Genomic DNA, 18,242 nt, shown 5'->3' on the forward strand with positions numbered 1-18,242 from the left:
ATGTGACACCAGGACCTCTTAAAGTAAAAATAGGACATTTCCCGCCACCACCGGGCGGTGCTATGGCGCAGGTGAGAACTTAAGATATGTAGACGTTCAGGGCGGAGCCCTCATCATGTCCAGCAAGTTTGAAGGATCCATGATTAAGTATGTGGGCATGACAGCCGTTCAAAGTGAAATGTCGTGCTCCAAAAAGCTCGCCAAAGTTTGACGACCCCTAGCAGCCATGCCTTTTGACTTAATTGGAATCTTTGGATAGCTTTTGATCAGCATTGTGTTGTGATGATTTTGACCAAATTTGAAGACGATCGGATGAAATCGTTCAAATGTAAGTAGTGGAAATGGCCAAAAATGGCAAAAATTTGCTCAAAATCAAAATGGCCGACTTCCTGTTGATATGTCACCATGACAGTAAGAGACTTTTTCGTGCGTCCTGGCATGATAAATATGTGTACCGAATTTTGAGGCTACGACAAAAAAAGCCCAATGCGGAGGGGTTTTTGAAAATTTGTAGGGGGCGCTATTTCGCGATTTTTCTGCGACCATGTGCGACGCCCCCAAAATATCGAATTTCGGATCCGGCCGGACGACTTTGGAAAGTTTGGTGAGTTTTTGAGCATGGGAAGAGGCCGAAATTTCGATTTCAAGAGTGAGAATAATAATAATAATAATAAACAGCGCAATTACAATAGGGTCCTCGTAGGACGTTGCCTACACAATAAATTACTGCAAAACAAGCAGTCAATTTTTCAGTCTGTAACTATTTGGATATTTGAGTAATAAAATCATCGGCGTTTGTCTGCTAGCAGGATTACATCAAAACTATTGCATGGATTTTGACAATTTTTAACCACAGATAGATATTAGGCCATGAAAGACTCCATAAAACTTTGGAGATGATCCAGATCCGAATCCGGAGTCTGGATCAAGATTTCACTTTATGTAGGCTTTGAATGATTACTTCAAAACTACTTCACAGATTCTGACCAGATTTGCACCACAGATAGATATGAGGGCATGGAAGACTCCCACTGAATTTTGGAGGTGATCTGGATCCGGATTCTGGCTCAGGATTTCTCTTTATAGGCTTTTAAGGATTACGTCAAAACTACTGCACCAATTTAGACGAAATTTTCACTACAGATAGCTATTAGGCCATCGGAATCAAGAGCCCGGTTCGGGATCATTTCTTCAATTTTCACCATTTCGAGGATCATCTCAAATCTGCTTGATGGATCTTGACAAAATTTATGTCACGTGGTTATTGTACAAATGAAGACCCTTTTCTTGTTGGATGTTGGGAGTGATCCGGATCAATATGCAGGGTCTGCAGCAGAAACATATGACATCACGATGTACAACCAAGATCAGGAAGACACCATTTTGTTTCAGCTTGTGAATTAAGTATCATATTGCAACATCTTGATCAGTTGGACCATTCTAGATCAGTATGCAATTATTGCATTGTGTTGTGGAATCCGGATCCAGGTAAAGTCCGGGTCATGATGTGAATCACATCTTTTATTTTGAGTCCTTGTCAACCCTTGGTGGATGTCAGAAATCTCCAGTTCTTCTTGTTATTTGTTGTGATGACCGTTTCGAAGCAAATTAACCCACAAATGCAGGTAGTAACCAGAACAGGGAGTAGTGAAAAAAGACAGGTGATTTACTCTTCTCCAGACACATGTGAAAACAGTCCAAACAGCAGAAAAAACCCAGTCCAAACAATGGAAAACCCAGCTACAATTTACAAACCACAAACCAAGATGCAGGCAGGGTGGCAACAAACAAATTGGATGACTACAGGATGGAAACAGGTGGCAAAACACAGAGAAAAAAATCACGGCAAGAACAAACAATAAGTCCAGAGACAGCTAAAAATAAACATCCAAAAAGTATACACATAGTCATGGCGCAAACCCAGCAGAATGAACCGACAAATGACACAGGAAAAAGCAGGCAACATAATGAAGGAAATGAGTGACAGGTGTGACGGACACGTGCGGAACTAAGGGGGGGCGGTACCGAACACATGTGAGAACAAAGATACAAGAAGTAATACGGCACTTAACATAGGAGTGAGTGAAAAAATAAAACATAACAATAACCAAAAACACAGAGAGACAACGGACTCACAAAACTACAATACATAATGCAAAAACAAACATGGGGCTCAACAGTGTACAAAGTGAAACAGCAGAAAACAAATGTAAAGTCTTAGAACAATATAAGAAAGCAAGTACATAATACACAAACTACAACAAGAACTAAACAATGACCAAAACTAAATTCATAAACAAAAAGCAGAAAACTAATGTGGAACTCAGAGGTGGATAAAGTGTGAACAGGGGGAATGCCACCTGGGACAACAAAGAGACAAATGACAAAACACAGAGACCCGGACAGAAGGGACAAGAAACAGACAGAACAAAATGACATTTAACGATGGGACACAAACGGGGGCAAAGGGGTTCAAGGTACAAATTCTCTAATTTCAGCTTCCTAAATGTGGGTATTGTCTGGTTTCTTTACTCATCTCTGACAGTAAACTGAATATTTGAGAAAATAATCAACAGATTAATTTATAATAAAAATAATTGTTATATGGACCGCCTATGGACATTGTCAGTTTGTTGTCTGATCAGGTTAATTCATCACTTCAACTATGAAAAGTTTATTTATGCATCCCTGGTATGTCTAAAGTTAAATTATATGGTACACATACTTAAGTATCATAACTATTTGACTGAGATATGTTTAACTTTATGCTCTAAAAATGATAGTATGTACAAAAGTGTTAATATTTTTAATACTTTAATTTTTTCACTGTATGCTCACGTTTTATAACCCAGTCACAGTGAGTTGTTTGACTAGTTTTGATGTCTGTGTTTGCATTTTATCATTCTTTCTATTCAGTTGCTATGCAGACTTCCCCACAATACAAACTCAAGGGGAAGGAGGCCATATTGATTCCACCTTATTTTGGACGGCCTGAAAATATTCTGTGGAAGCACGATGGAAACAAAGTGGTGGAGTTTACTGGTAGTGTGGAAGACGTTTACAGCCCATATGAAAATAGAATCACTCTGGACTGGGAATCTGCAGAGCTCAGTATCAAAGACTTACGCCTAAATGACAGTGGGGTGTATGAATTGGAAGTGGATGATGGCAACATGTTGAAGCACTCATCTCATAAACTGATGGTCATAGGTAAGTTTTGTGTGTGACATGTTTTATACAAGATATTTTTTATTATTCTGCAGGTCATAAATATATGTTTTTTTCCTGTATTTAAAAACATAAATCATGATCATTACACATTAGTACAACTCCATTTTTTGAATGGCTTTTTCTTTAGCTAATATGAGGAGCAGTTGAGATGTTTTTAAGCCTGAGCCACAAAAAAGTAGGACATGGTTCTCCATCTCTTGCATTCTGAGAAACCAGCATTTTTCGAGAATGTATGAAATTTTGACTCACTGGATGCCATGTTGAGAAATATTGGTTTCTCAGAATGTGATGGAGAACCACACCCTACTTTTTTTTGTGGGCCAGGCTAAAACTTCTCAATCGGCCCTCATAGTTCATTCATCCAATTTACTGTGGCGTGGAACAATATACAAATAATGAATGTTTGAGTTCAATGGTACGAAAATTTCATGAGGTGAATGGTAAATATTCGTTCTATTGAAAGAATGTAAAAACATTCATTATTTGTTTTATATAACGGCTGAAAAAGATCCTTGTCATTTGATATTTTATTAATTTATAAACAACAGAAAATATAATGGCTGAGTAGATGCTTGTCATTTGGTGGTTTGTATGTCACGTGACATGGAGTATTCGTACCATTTGCCATTGTGTTTCATTTACTGTGCAATTTTGGTTCTATATGAAATGTGCTATTACATTGCCCGATCACCGCGTGTGCTCACACTACTGGGATGCTGTTTAGGTAAACATGGCGAAGTTTGTTTTTCTGATGGGCGACGATTTGAACCGGCTAATTGACGGTGCTAATTCTAACACAAAAAACACCAACTCCACTACACCGTAAGCCATCTAGAGACATGAATAGCCGTTAGGATGAAAAGCTGGACAAATTTCTGAGGTGAATTTTCATTGGACTGAGGAAAGCAGGCAGCAGTTTGTACACAAAGTCAGTGCACTGCGTCAGGGATTACATCGTTACATGTTTTGGCAAGCTGACTGAGAACAATTTTGGACTCCTATTTAAAGTTTGTGTTGGACTGTTTGGAACCTGTTGATGTCAAAGCACCAGTGACAAACACCAAAATGTAAGTCCCTTTTCTGATGTTTATAAATTAATAAAATATCAAACAAGGATCTATTTTTAGCCATTATGTAAAACAAATAATGAATGTTTTTTTTCATTCATTCAACTCATAAACACTCATTATTTGTATAATATTTTCCTCCACAGAACTAGTGATAATTGTTTGTTTTTGTTTTTAGCTTTTCAGATTGGAACTGTAACCCAGGGGTGGGCATGAAGGACCAAGACAGTGGAAGGTTTTCCTTGCTACTCAGTAGGTGATTTCATAGAGGATCAGGACTTTAAGTTGAGGAGAGGAGTTCATTGATTTAAAAACCCCCTGATGAGGTGATCATTTTCAATGAAAACGTGCACTGCCTTGGCCCTTCATGCCACAGACACACCGTTGCTGAACCCTGCTCTAAATCATGCTGTGGTGTACACAGTTTCCAGGGAAACAGCAGTTTTTGAAATACTCATAACATCTCAATGTGCAGAGTCTTTACACATTTCAAGTCAGTCAGGAAATGGCAACAACTCAGCTTTGATTGTGTCTGCATACCTTTACATGCCTTTCTACCGCATGATTGGTTGATCTGAAATTTGCACAAGCCGATGTATCTTGTAAATGGCCTGTGAGTGCCAGTAGGATAGCATCTGAGCGAGTGTTGTTTAGGTGGAGATTAGCAGCGTTGTAACTGACAGTGCGTGTTGTTGAGGCTGCTGAGCAGGTTTCACCCACAATAGAACACACCCTAACAGAACCCATAAAGTCAAATGTGTGACTGCTGTTGATGTCTTCATTTATCCTGAAGCGCAAAACCTCTGGCTCATTCCAGGCGCCTTTAAAGCAAGATGGTGAAGAACGGGTTCATTTTTTTCAGCCACACATTTGGGAGACCATTGAGACCATGGAGCTTTTTCCTGAATCAGATTCCTAAGGAAAAAATGTCCAAAACTTTAACAGTAATGAGATGTTTCTAAATATGTAATATAAGTGAATAAATTAACAAGATCAGAAGTGCTCTGAGAGCACAGCGACATCATGCCCACATTTCAGTGTGTCAGGTATACAGAGAAAAGCTTACATGGACTATTAAACAGTTAACCCTCTGGGGCCAATGCCGTCGTATACGACGCCTAAGACCAAGCTTTACTAAATTATAAATAACCTTTTAATGATATGATATAGAAACCTACTTTGTTTTTTGTTGTTTGTTTTTTGAAACAAAAGTTAACTCCGCGGACTTTCGAGCCAGCCATCAGCCATCTTTGTACTCCTCATAGAAGCTGTGTGATGACATGCGCAATACGAGTGTCCAGTCGGAATTGGTTCACCGTCACATGGTTTTCCAAAATCCAATCGTAGGGCAGATTTACCTCGTGAAAAGCCAAAGATCATTTTCAGGAGTGATATGTTACTAGTTGGCCCGTTTGAATAGCCCCCTGGGTGCTCCAATAAGTACGTACTACTGGGCTCCAAATGCGCCCTGCGCCATTACGCACAGCGATCAGTGAAAGCAGACAGAGAGCCTCTGACAATCTCACATGCTCAAACAGAGTGTGTAACTATCAGGATTGCTCCACTAGTTTGCATGTGAATGTTACTGGATAACTCTGTTGCCTTTACCATGAAGACAAAAAAAAAAAGCATAGACCATTTTGTATATATTGTTCAAAATGTGCATTTGTGTTTATTGTTTGAACCTTTTTGTTGTACAGGCTTTCACACAAGACCTCAAATTACCTTTTATAAAGTGTCAAAACAGTTGTTTATTATAGTTTGCTGTGTGTTTTGAATAAATGTGTGGAAAATTATTTTCCGCTTTACTTTTTCCTTCCATATTTTTGATTGTAAACCTTTATTACACTTATAAAACACAACAAAAGCATATATATTATGAAAGCACAGGTTGTCCTGAAAAAAGAGACATAAAACTTGATTGTGGGATGCAGGGAGAGCTGTTAACAGCAATAATAAAAAAATTTATGCCAGGCGAGTGAACTGTCCAAAAAATGCCCTCGGACCCCAGAGGGTTATAATAATCAACAATAAAATAACTGAAGTCATTTCTGGAAATTTGCTATTGTGCTGTATGTTAGCATGATGCCAGAAATTTGACCTTTATCATTGATTTGAGCCTATCCAAAATCAAATCAGTTTTTCCCATCCATAAGCTTGATGTACCATATACCCAGTGTGCACCAGCTCTGTTAAGATGACCATCAGTCTCTGTTTTAGGTGCAGTTTTTAGTCCCACCAAGACTCCGAAGATAGAAAATGGGAAAATTCCTGAGAATAAAATGCGTTAGGCATTTTGGGGGAAAATATATTTAGTGTGTTGTGTCGATGTGATTTTTTTTTTTTTTTTTTTTTTGAGTGCTGAATCCCGTATCTGTCGTATACCATGCAGTAAAAATTGATTTTTGATCACAATTCCCCCCCAAAAAAACTAAATAGTTGCCTAAAATTGCTGTACGCAAACATCGTAATAAAGTGGGTGGTACAGTTTCAGTCTCTACCTAATTAAAGCAAAACTATACATTTTAAAGTTCTTCAAGTAAATGATGAAAACCACACATAAACTTCATAGTTATGCAAGCTATATGTCTTTGTAGTCTTAGGATTGTTATACTGTGACTGAATCATCTTCAATCTAAAGTAATAAATATAACGCAATGCTAAAATACCCTCGGCTGTATGAGCATAAAAATAGGAAACAGAATGTGACCTTTTGACCTCTTAAAATAGGTCAAGGTTAAACAACTTTGAACTTGTACAAGGTCTGTGTCCCAAGAATGCTCCCTGTGAATTTGAAGACCCTGGCAGTAATAGGACTGGACTCATGCTGTACACAGACAGACGGACGGACGCAAAGCCTTAAAAATACACAATGGCCATATTTTGGCCTCAGGTAATAAAAAGCTACATAATTCTGAAACTCCTTGATAACAAAACCTTTCAAACAAACACAAAAAAACTAATGTGGTATGTCACACACCAACTGAATCTCAAAAGAATTGAACTTTGTGTGCAATCTATCAAAATGGAAACATTCTGTCAGTGACTGTGAAGTGCAAAGAGGAGGATTGCATAATTGCACTTGTGTCAGCAACTTGACAAGGACCGTCAGTGGTTTTGCATAGTAGCAGTGCTGTTGTGTCTCTGATATCAGCACTGCACAAGGCACAAAAAAATAAAAAATCAGAAGAAAGAAAACTATCAGTGTAAAGTTTTTTTGGGGTGGGGGTGGGGGGGGTGAGTCTGCCTTTTAGACCAATTTCAAGAAGATTCAGCCAAGTCTGACATCTCTCATCTTATTGGTCTGTCTCAAAACGGGACTGCCATGGTGGTTAGACTTGTGTGAGTTTCATAACTTGTGGATAACCACTAAAGTTAGCCATACACATGGTGAAATGTGGAGAAAACCAAAAACCCTAACCTCCATTAACTTTAATCTTAACCAAAACTGAAACAATAACACAGTTGATCTGGCTCAGAGTGTAGAGCTAGTGGAGGTTCGGTCTGGAGTGGAGACTCACTTAAGGCTCACCACTGCTAAGATTATTTGCATTAGTTTGTATTAATGCAGTTTTTGCACATCATGGACCTACTTTTGCACATGAAGTTGCTGGTGCTGGTAATAATGCCATAATAGTTACAACAATAGAATATTAATATATTAATCTACAATGATTTTCCTTTATTGATTCATGCTATATAAACTTGGAATTGAAAATTTCTGTCAGGTGCTCGTTCATGTGTAAACCAACCATTTGCATCTATACAGGGCTGCACCCAGGACATGCACATGTCTGTGTCAACATCTTTGGAATGCTCGGACAATTCGATGTGAAACCAAAGAAACTGGAAGAAAATCCAAATATACGCAACAAAAAGTTGAAGTAAAAATAAATAAATAAAATTCACGCTTTCTCTGTGCACACAAAAGCTTATTTTCCTCGGAATTTTATTCACAAATTTGTTAAAATTTATTACCGAGCATTTAACTTAATCCATTTCCATGGTTGGTGTGGAATAGCAACATGATGATTAAACAGCATGATTATCGCACAGATGTACCTTGGAGTAGTCACAATAAAAAGTCACTCTAAAATGTGCAGTCGAATGTCAAAAAACCTGTTTGACAAAGAAGCCAGATATTGCAGTCCTGGGCTATGTGCTTCCATGTGGTAGTTGTAGTTGTGAAAACAATGTTGAAGACGTCTTAAGTGATTAAAACGAGCATTCAGTTCATAGACAACAGCTCTAGTGGGCATTCCTTCAGTCAGCATACCAGTACATACTCCCTTAAAACTTGTATCATCTGTGACATTGTTTGATAGAACTGCAAAATTTAGACTTTTTATGTCCGCCAAGGACAATAAAATTGTCAGCGTTTAGAATTTTATTTGTCTCTGTCTGTTAGCAGGATTACGTCAAACTACTGCACGGATTTTGACAAAATTTTCACCACACATACAACCCCTGGCAATAATTATGGAATCACCGGCCTCGGAGGATGTTCATTCAGTTGTTTAATTGACACAAAACTAAAGTAATTTCAAATGGCAACTTTCTGGCTTTAAGAAACACTATAAGAAATCAAGAAAAAAAAATTGTGGCAGTCAGTAACGGTTACTTTTTAGACCAACCAGAGGGAAAAAAATATGGACTCACTCAGTTCTGAGGAATAAATTATGAAATCACCCTGTAAATTTTCATCCCCAAAACTAACACCTGCATCAAATCAGATCTGCTCGTTAGTCTGCATCTAAATAGGAGTGATCACACCTTGGAGAGCTGTTGCACCAAGTGGACTGACATGAATCATGGCTCCAACACGAGAGATGTCAATTGAAACAAAGGAGAGGATTATCAAACTCTTAAGAGGGTAAATCATCACACAATGTTGCAAAAGATGTTGGTTGTTCACAGTCATCTGTGTCTAAACTCTGGACCAAATACAAACAACATGGGAAGGTTGTTAAAGGCAAACATACTGGTAGACCAAGGAAGACATCAAAGCATCAAGACAGAAAACTTAAAGCAGTATGTCTGAAAAATCGAAAATGCACAACAAAACAAATGAGGAACGAATGGGAGGAAACTGGAGTCAACGTCTGTGACTGAACTGTAAGAAACCGCCTAAAGGAAATGGGATTTACATACAGAAAAGCTAAATGAAAGCCATCATTAACACCTAAACAGAAAAAAACAAGGTTACAATGGGCTAAGGAAAAGCAATTTTGGACTGTGGATGACTGGATGAAAGTCATATTCAGTGATGAATCTCTAATCTGCTTTGGGCAAGGTGATGATGCTGGAACTTTTGTTTGGTGCCGTTCCAATGAGATTTATAAAGATGACTGCATGAAGAGAACATGTAAATTTCCACAGTCATTGATGATATGGGGCTGCATGTCAGGTAAAGGCACTGGGGAGATGGCTGTCATTACATCATCAATAAATGCACAAGTTTACGTTGATATTTTGGACACTTTTCTTATCCCATCAATTGAAAGGATGTTTGGGGATGATGAAATCATTTTTCAAGATGATAATGCATCTTGCCATAGAGCAAAAACTGTGAAAACATTCTTTGCAAAAAAGACACATAGGGTCAGTGTCATGGCCTGCAAATAGTCCGCATCTTAATCCAATTGAAAATCTTTGGAAGTTGAAGAAAATGGTCCATGACAAGGCTCCAACCTGCACAGTTGATCTGGCAACAGCAATCAGAGAAAGTTGGAGCCAGATTGATGAAGAGTACTGTTTGTCACTCATTAAGTCCATGCCTCAAGCTGTTATAAAAGCCAGAGGTGGTGCAACAAAATACTAGTGATGTGTTGGAGCGTTCTTTTGTTTTTCATGATTCCATAATTTTTTCCTCAGAATTGAGTGATTCCATATTTTTTCCCTCTGCTTGGTCTAAAAAAGTAACCGTTACTGACTGCCGCAATTTTTTTTTTCCTGATTTCTTATAGTGTTTCTTAAAGCCAGAAAGTTGCCATTTGAAATGACTTTAGTTTTGTCATGTCTGTGATCTGCTTTTTTTCTACAAAATTAAACAACTGAATGAACATCCTCCGAGGCCGGTGATTCCATAATTTTTTCCAGGGGTTGTAGATATTAGGCCATGGAAGACTCCATTGAATTTTGGAGGTGATCCAGATCCAGATTCTGGATCACAATTTTAATTTGTATGCTTCACTTTGTCAGATTTTGAGGATTATGCCAAAACTACTTCATGGATTTTCACAAAATTTTCACCATTGGTGTGGCCTTTTAAGACTCCATTAATTTTTCGAGGTGATCTGGATCCGGATCCAAATTCTGTATCAGGATTTTATTTTGTAGACTTTTATGGATTACGTCAAAACTACTTCATAGATTTTTTTTTTTTTTTTTTTTTTTTTTTTTTTCCCCCCCTCTAACTTTTCACCACGTGTTGGTGTTAGGCCTTTTCAAACTCCATTCATTTTTGGAGGTGATCTGGATCCAGATCCGAATTCTGGATCAGGATTTCATTTTGTAGACTTTTAAGGATTATGTCAAAACTACTTCACTGATACGACATCACAATGTAAAACCAAGATCAAGAAGACACTATTTTGTTTGTTTGGGAATTAAGTATCACATTGCAACATCTTGATCAGTTGTTTTTAAGTAATTTGGGTGTTCATTAATGTATTTTTGTGTTCATATAGACAGAGTTTCCAAGCTGACCATAACCTGTAAGCTGAACGACAGCAACAGATCAACCATATCTGAGAAGCAGGCAGTGCTGGTCTGCTCTGCTGAAACCGGACCATTTCCATTTTTATTAAACTTTGAATGGAGGTCGGTTGGTAAGGTGCAGCCTGGTCCAGAGTTAATGATACCTTTGGGGGAAAAACATAATGAGGATGTGTATAACTGTTCAGTGAGCAACCCTCTGAGTGAAGATACAGCAACATTCACCGCAAAGAATTGCTACCCAAGTAAGACTTCACACAAATACTGACTTTCCGCTGTACATTATACTGCTGTCATTTCAAACATATATTCACGGAATATTTCAATTAAATTTATCTTTGCAATTAGAATACTTTTGAGGTTTTAATGGACAATTTTCAAGTTGCGCTGCCACTTGAAACTGAGAATTCCGGTTAGGGATCGTCTCGCTTGCGTATTTGGCATCATTAGAAACAACAGCTTGTTATGACGCCTCACGGAGCGGCTAACCGACCGAAGCTGGACGCCGGTTAAACAATGCTCCAAAAGTCAACGTGAGTCCAGATTTCTTGTTTCGTTTTTGACTTTGGTGTCCTTCATTAGTGCCGTGTGACTGATTGCTAGGAAAGTTCAGTGACCAAAATACCAACATTCTGGAAATGAACATGTTTTCACTATTATTTGATTTCTTTGTGTGACTGGCATCGTTATTCAAGCATTCAAAAGGCTGTTCCTACCTCCACACACAAGAAAGTTTCTTGACAGTTCTTGTTGTTGAACGAAACCACGTCTCCCTAACCGAACAGAGTTGTGACGTCATCATGCATGTGCGTAGGCGCTGCTCTATCGCAACTTGAAAATCCCCCATTGAGAAAAATCTGCACTACCACTATGAAATCTGAAGAACAGACTTTTATTTCAGACTTTGTGTTTATAGCTGCTTCTGATTATCTTTATGAGCTCAGTATGTTTACAACTTTCTAGAGCAACTTCAGTTGGAGGTATTTTACAGCCACAATTCCCAACAGGACTAATATGGCACCTGCCGAAACACATTTTTGCAACAAGATCCAGATAAATTATTTAATGCAGATTATTTCAAACAGAGTGTTAGAGGTTTGTAGTGGGGTCGTCACTTACTTTTTCCACCTCAGGAGCTCTCTTACTGCTGGTGAGAGCAGTAAAAGTATCTAGTGTATATGGTTAAGAGTCCGATAAACAAGCACAGGGTCTAAATCCAAGGCCAGACTCAGACAACCTTGTATGTGAATTTATCAACAGTTTTACAAAATATTCCACATTTGTGTTGTTGTCCTCTGCAGGCCGATAGGCTCAGAATGAGAGATACAGAAACGCATTCCATCTGTCAATACATGCGTCTGAACAACCGCCTGTCTAGTTTCCTGTCAACGTTACAACTGTATGGTTTCATAAAAGTTCCGTAATTTGGTACACTTACTGGGAATAGTCCTGTTACTCTTTTCAGTTCCATATCTGCACCTCCTGCAGTCTAGCGACAGCAATGGATCAGATTTGGGGGTGTGTTTGTACATGTAGACTTTAAATTATATGTCTCATTTTCAAAACTCAGGTACCGTTGGCTCAAACCACATTCATTGCACTCTATGACAGCAGTTTATGCCATAATAAATTTCATAGAAGAGGCAAATTTTGTCCAAACATCACAAAAATCGACATAGTTTATCTTCGGGCCAAGCCTCACAATTCTGTCAATTCTGTATGCCTGCTTAAATTATTTTCTTTTTAAAGCATTCATCAGGTATACAATCCCTGGCAAAAATTATGGAATCACCGGCCTCGGAGGATGTTCATTCAGTTGTTTAATTTTGTAGAAAAAAAGCAGATCACAGACATGACACAAAACTAAAGTCATTTCAAATGGCAACTTTCTGGCTTGAAGAAACACTATAAGAAATCAAGAAAAAAAGATTGTGGCAGTCAGTAACGGTTACTTTTTTAGACCAAGCAGAGGAAAAAAAATATGGAATCACTCAATTCTGAGGAAAAAATTATGGAATCACCCTGTAAATTTTCGTCCCCAAAACTAACACCTGCATCATATCAGATCTGCTCGTTAGTCTGCATCTAAAAAGGAGTGAACACACCTTGGAGAGCTGTTGCACCAAGTGGACTGACATGAATCATGGCTCCAACACGAGAGATGTCAATTGAAACAAAGGAGAGGATTATCAAACTCTTAAAAGAGACTAAATCATCATGCAATGTTGCAAAAGATGTTGGTTGTTCACAGTCAGCTGTGTCTAAACTCTGGACCAAATACAAACAACATGGGAAGGTTGTTAAAGGCAAACATACTGGTAGATCAAGGAAGACATCAAAGCGTCAAGACAGAAAATTCAAAGCAATATGTCTCAAAAATCGAAAAATGTACAACAGAACAAATGAGGAATGAATGGGAGGAAACTGGAGTCAACGTGTGTGACCGAACTGTAAGAAACCGCCTAAAGGAAATGGGATTTACATACAGAAAAGCTAAATGACAGGCATCATTAACACCTAAACAGAAAAAAACAAGGTTACAATGGGCTAAGGAAAAGCAATTGTGGACTGTGGATGACTGGATGAAAGTCATATTCAGTGATGAATCTCGAATCTGCATTGGGCAAGGTGATGATGCTGGAACTTTTGTTTGGTGCCTTTCCAATGAGATTTATAAAGATGACTGCCTGAAGAGAACATGTAAATTTCCACAGTCATTGATGATATGGGGCTGCATGCCAGGTAAAGGCACTGGGGAGATGGCTGTCATTACATCATCAATAAATGCACAAGTTTATGTTGATATTTTGGACAATTGAAAGGATGTTTGGGGATGATATCATTTTTCAAGATGATAATGCATCTTGCCATAGAGCAAAAACTGCAAAAACATTCCTTGCAAAAAAACACATAGGGTCAATGTCATGGCATAGGGTCAATGTCAATGAGCAGATCTGATTTGATGCAGGTGTTAATTTGGGGGATGAAAATTCACAGGGTGATTCCATAATTTTTTTTCCTCAGAATTGAGTGATTCCATATTTTTTTCCTCTGCTTGGTCTAAAAAAGTAACCGTTACTGACAATCTTTTTTTCTTGATTTCATATAGTGTTTCTTAAAGCCAGAAAGTTGCCATTTGAAATGACTTTAGTTTTGTGTCATGTCTGTGATTTGCTTTTTTTCTACAAAATTAAACAACTGAATGAACATCCTCTGAGGCCGGTGATTCCATAATTTTTGCCAGGTGTTGTAGTCATTTGACTTGCTCAAGGACACTTCAAAACAGTGATGAAAGTAACACCCCCCGTCACACATACGCCGAATGAGACGGATGACATCAGAATGACACATCCGGCCACAATCAGGAAGTATTGAGGTGCGGTTTGAAGACCAATGGACTGCAGTCTCTGAGCAGTCTACATACAGTATGTGGTCCCATTCGCTCGGTTGTCCCGAGTGTGTTGTACATGTTCAAAACACTCTTGGCGCCATCGAGATGGGATGCACATCTGACAGTGGTCTGTGTCTAGTTTCTGCGTCATCTGATCTCAATCTACATGACGGCATCATAACAGCATTTGAAACAATCTGATTGCGGTTGATTGAGCTCTGACATGGATCAGTCACGGCAAAGCATGCCAGCATGTTGTGCCATGTATATCCACCTCCACTGGACCCCGGCCAGGGAGGGCAAAGGAAAATACTGATATGTAATAACATGTATGTGCCACGCATACATCATGTGTAGTGGGTGTTAACAATCAAATCGAAAGTACCATTGGCCGCTGCACCTCTCCGTGGTCTCATGCGCAGTAATGCATCATTGCATATGTTTGAGCTGAACGGATCTCACTGCTGTAATATACATATTATTACCTGATCACCATCTAAACTTTGTAGGAGTTATGACGTGGAACTGTATCACCAGGCCATGACAACATTATTAAACATGAAACTCACCTCCAGCACGGAATTGTTTCACAGCACAGGGCACACAGGAACCATAGCCTGTGGTGAAAAGCCTCTCACCCGGCTGCTGTGTGCTGCAAACAACCACGGCAAAAAATAAATACCATGTGATAATCCAACCAACATCACAGTGTACAGAGTTGCGTTGTGCTGCTTAAGTGAGCAAAAAAGAAAAAGAAGTTAAAGTTTACTGAAAAGGCTCCATCTGACGCATGGTGTGACTGCTTGGCCCACTGCCAGCAAAGGTGTGCAGTGGCTGGCAACAGTACACACTTAGTGGCTCATTCAGCCGTTATGAACACACATCTGAGTGAGCATTTCAGCATCTGTTCTTCAGCATCTTGGCACGCACGTGAGGTCAGTAGAGCTGGGAAGGAGACGACAAGCGACAGTGTGACCTCTTTCCTTCCCGACTGCGTCCAGATTATGACCATATTTGCTGTGTCGGGCTCGTTCCGGCGTTTTCTTGCTATTTGTGACGGGGGCTTAAAGGATATATAAACTGCTAGCCATCTGGTTAATTGTTTGACAACCTTTACAATCAGTTGAGTTGTTGTTTCACCCAAACACATAAAAAGCCATAAAAGTCATCCATAACTTTGTCAGATATCTGGTATAAAGAAGAGAGAATATATACATTAAGTGTATACGTACTGTATACAGTACAAAGGTTGTTTTGGGGGTACTGGACCTGTGCAGTGGCATGAAAAACTTAAGACTTTTTTGTGCTTTTTTCCTGCAGACAAAGACACCTCTGTACTTTGGCTTATCCCAGTAATCATAGCCATATTTATTGTCTTGGTGGTCTTGGTCTTGGTTTTCCGAAAGCGACTGAAAGGTACAGTTAAAAAGAAAAGTTTTTTTTCAAAATATAAATTCAGCAGAGAAAGTGAATCAAAGTTTTTTTTCTTCATACATATACTGTAATATTCAGTAACTTAGCAGCACTATTAATTTATTTCAGCATATGTTCGCTCATGTGTTCACTGATGCCCTGAAGTTTTTATGGTCAATAAAGACTTGGCAGTTAATTTTATCTTGCATAAAATACATGATCAGTTTCTTCTTTCAGGACTACCTTAGAAAACAGTTTATAAATATTTGTACTGAACACAAGTCACTCTGTTTCAAGCCTCTCTCTTTTCGTTTTATTTCCCTGAACTGTTTGGCTCCAGCATGCATTGCTAAAAAAGAACCATCTGATGAGGAAAGCCAAAAGACGCATGATAGAAACAGAGGTAAGATATGTCTTCAGGCCTCTGATGAGGCAGCAAGCAGTGAATGCTCGGAAATGTATATGATTATAAAATAATGTCAGTGTAGATTAATTTGGTGTGTGGGTGTGTGTGTGTGTGTGTGTGTGTGTGTGTGTGTGTGTGTGTGTGTGTGTGTGTGTGTGTGTGTGTTGTTGAAAGACTTGTAACAGCCAGGAATTTGTGAGATGACCCAGTATACTACAAGTTGTACATATTGATGAGTTATTATTGTGCATAAATGCCTAGAATATGTAGATGTAATTTCATCTGTATATGAATCCAAATACACAGGGAATAGAATATGTACTGAATGTCAGGCCACAAAGCAAATTTCAACCCGGACTATCTCATAAATTCTATGAGTCAATACAAAACTGAATTGAAATATGAATAATGTACTTAAACTGTAAAACATTTTTCTTTATTCCACGTTTCTTTGTTTTTAACAGGGAAATACAAGTTTGTAAAAGGCCAGAATTCAGGGACACAAGAAGGTGTGCATCACACACAGCATTGCACAGATTTTATTGTAGTTAACATAACTCTGCCTCATAAACAGACTGCAGCAATCTGATCTTACTTGTTGTGACTGTTCACTGTTTTCAGGGATCACCAAAGCTAATAAAGATTTCTATACATCCTTATCTACAGAGTTAAAGAATAAGCGAATGAATTCACAGCCTAGAACACATTCAGCAAAGAAGAAAACAGGCAAGATTAGACTCTTGACAACAAATGGCATCATTTGACTCACTTTGTTTGACATATTTGTCTTATTACGTTATCTTCTGATGTTTATAAATGTTACACTGCCTTTGAATGTTGCAGTGTTGGACATAGACAGCTTCCAAGTGCAGCCACTGTGGATTCAGTGGAGGCTGAGATGTTATGTTATTCATTCTGTTGTGTAGTTTGAAGGATACACACTGATATCAGGGTGATATACGTCAGAACCTGCATGGAAACCCAGCCTTGAAACTTTGCACGGTAGTACGTTTTATCAATGTCCATAAAGTCCTTGTAGTCTTATTGCATAAAATAGATTTCAGATACTCAGCCCCTGGTGTCTCCATAGTTAGATTTGAAATGCACCCAAGTCCACGGTGTTAGTGAGGTGACCTTGTGTACTAAGACATACAGATGGGAATCCAGAACTGATTGCACTTGAGAATCTATCCCAAATGTTTTAGTTCAGAATTGAATGCGTGAGATGTACAGGCCACTCTTATCAATGGCGGTATGTTTTTCCTGACATTTCTGCATGACAAGCTTTTATGTCATAATTTCAGACATAATGTCAAACTCTGCATCTACCAACCACACAGAAAGTTGACCTAGAATTGATCATGTAATTGAAAAAGAATAGAACCAATAATGGTATTGGTATCAGTATTGATAAATGTTATCAGTTCCCATCTCTAGATGACTTTCCATATATTAACGGCCCCGTCACACTTGGCAAGAATTAAGCCGACCCAGACGGAATGTCAAAAAATCCAAGATTTGTGCCACATCTTGGGGGGGGGAGAATAAGGATTGTGGAAGACAGCCATCTGACTACTCAGACTGTGCTGCGACCCGCCCCGAATGATTCATGCACACGCCGTGCACATTAAACCTCTAAACGCAGGGCAAATATAGGTGGAACACATCAGGATTACCTAGACAGCTGCCAGAATACAGTGAGAAAATGATGAGTTCACTTACATTGCCATATGAGTGAGGTCCGATTGGGGGTCGAGGAAATACTGTATATTCCAGCGGCTTTCGAGGCACATTCATGGTATGTTCAGGCACATTTGGGACATTTGCTCCGTGGCGGATCATTTTGAACTGCCCCTGGAATGTGACCAGAATGCTGTTTTCATGGTGTATGAATATTTAGAATGCAGTCCAATTGCGGTCAGCCCGCACTTCGACTGTTGTTCGATATTTTTCCACCTCGACTGCACCTTGACTGTTTTGCACATGTGCAAAACAATCGGGGCGGCTACAGGAAGTT

General features: G+C 38.8%; 1 protein-coding gene across 7 annotated transcripts in view; it reads left to right on the forward strand.

The window, feature by feature from the left end:
* Positions 1-18,242, forward strand: part of LOC117524733 — a 32,088-nt gene that overhangs the window by 2,097 nt on the left and 11,749 nt on the right. For 4 of the 7 annotated variants that reach the window (XM_034186555.1, XM_034186550.1, XM_034186554.1 and 1 more), the window contains exons 2-7: positions 2,917-3,210; positions 10,988-11,260; positions 15,727-15,822; positions 16,160-16,222; positions 16,690-16,734; positions 16,847-16,951. In XM_034186555.1, the coding sequence (XP_034042446.1) occupies positions 2,917-3,210; positions 10,988-11,260; positions 15,727-15,822; positions 16,160-16,222; positions 16,690-16,734; positions 16,847-16,951 (876 nt within the window). The remainder of the gene's footprint in view (positions 1-2,916; positions 3,211-10,987; positions 11,261-15,726; positions 15,823-16,159; positions 16,223-16,689; positions 16,735-16,846; positions 16,952-18,242) is intronic. The other 3 variants (XM_034186552.1, XM_034186556.1, XM_034186553.1) reach the window with 3 other exon arrangements.

This window comes from Thalassophryne amazonica, chromosome 14 (assembly GCF_902500255.1).
Source record: "Thalassophryne amazonica chromosome 14, fThaAma1.1, whole genome shotgun sequence".
In the NCBI taxonomy this organism is placed as follows: domain Eukaryota; kingdom Metazoa; phylum Chordata; class Actinopteri; order Batrachoidiformes; family Batrachoididae; genus Thalassophryne; species Thalassophryne amazonica.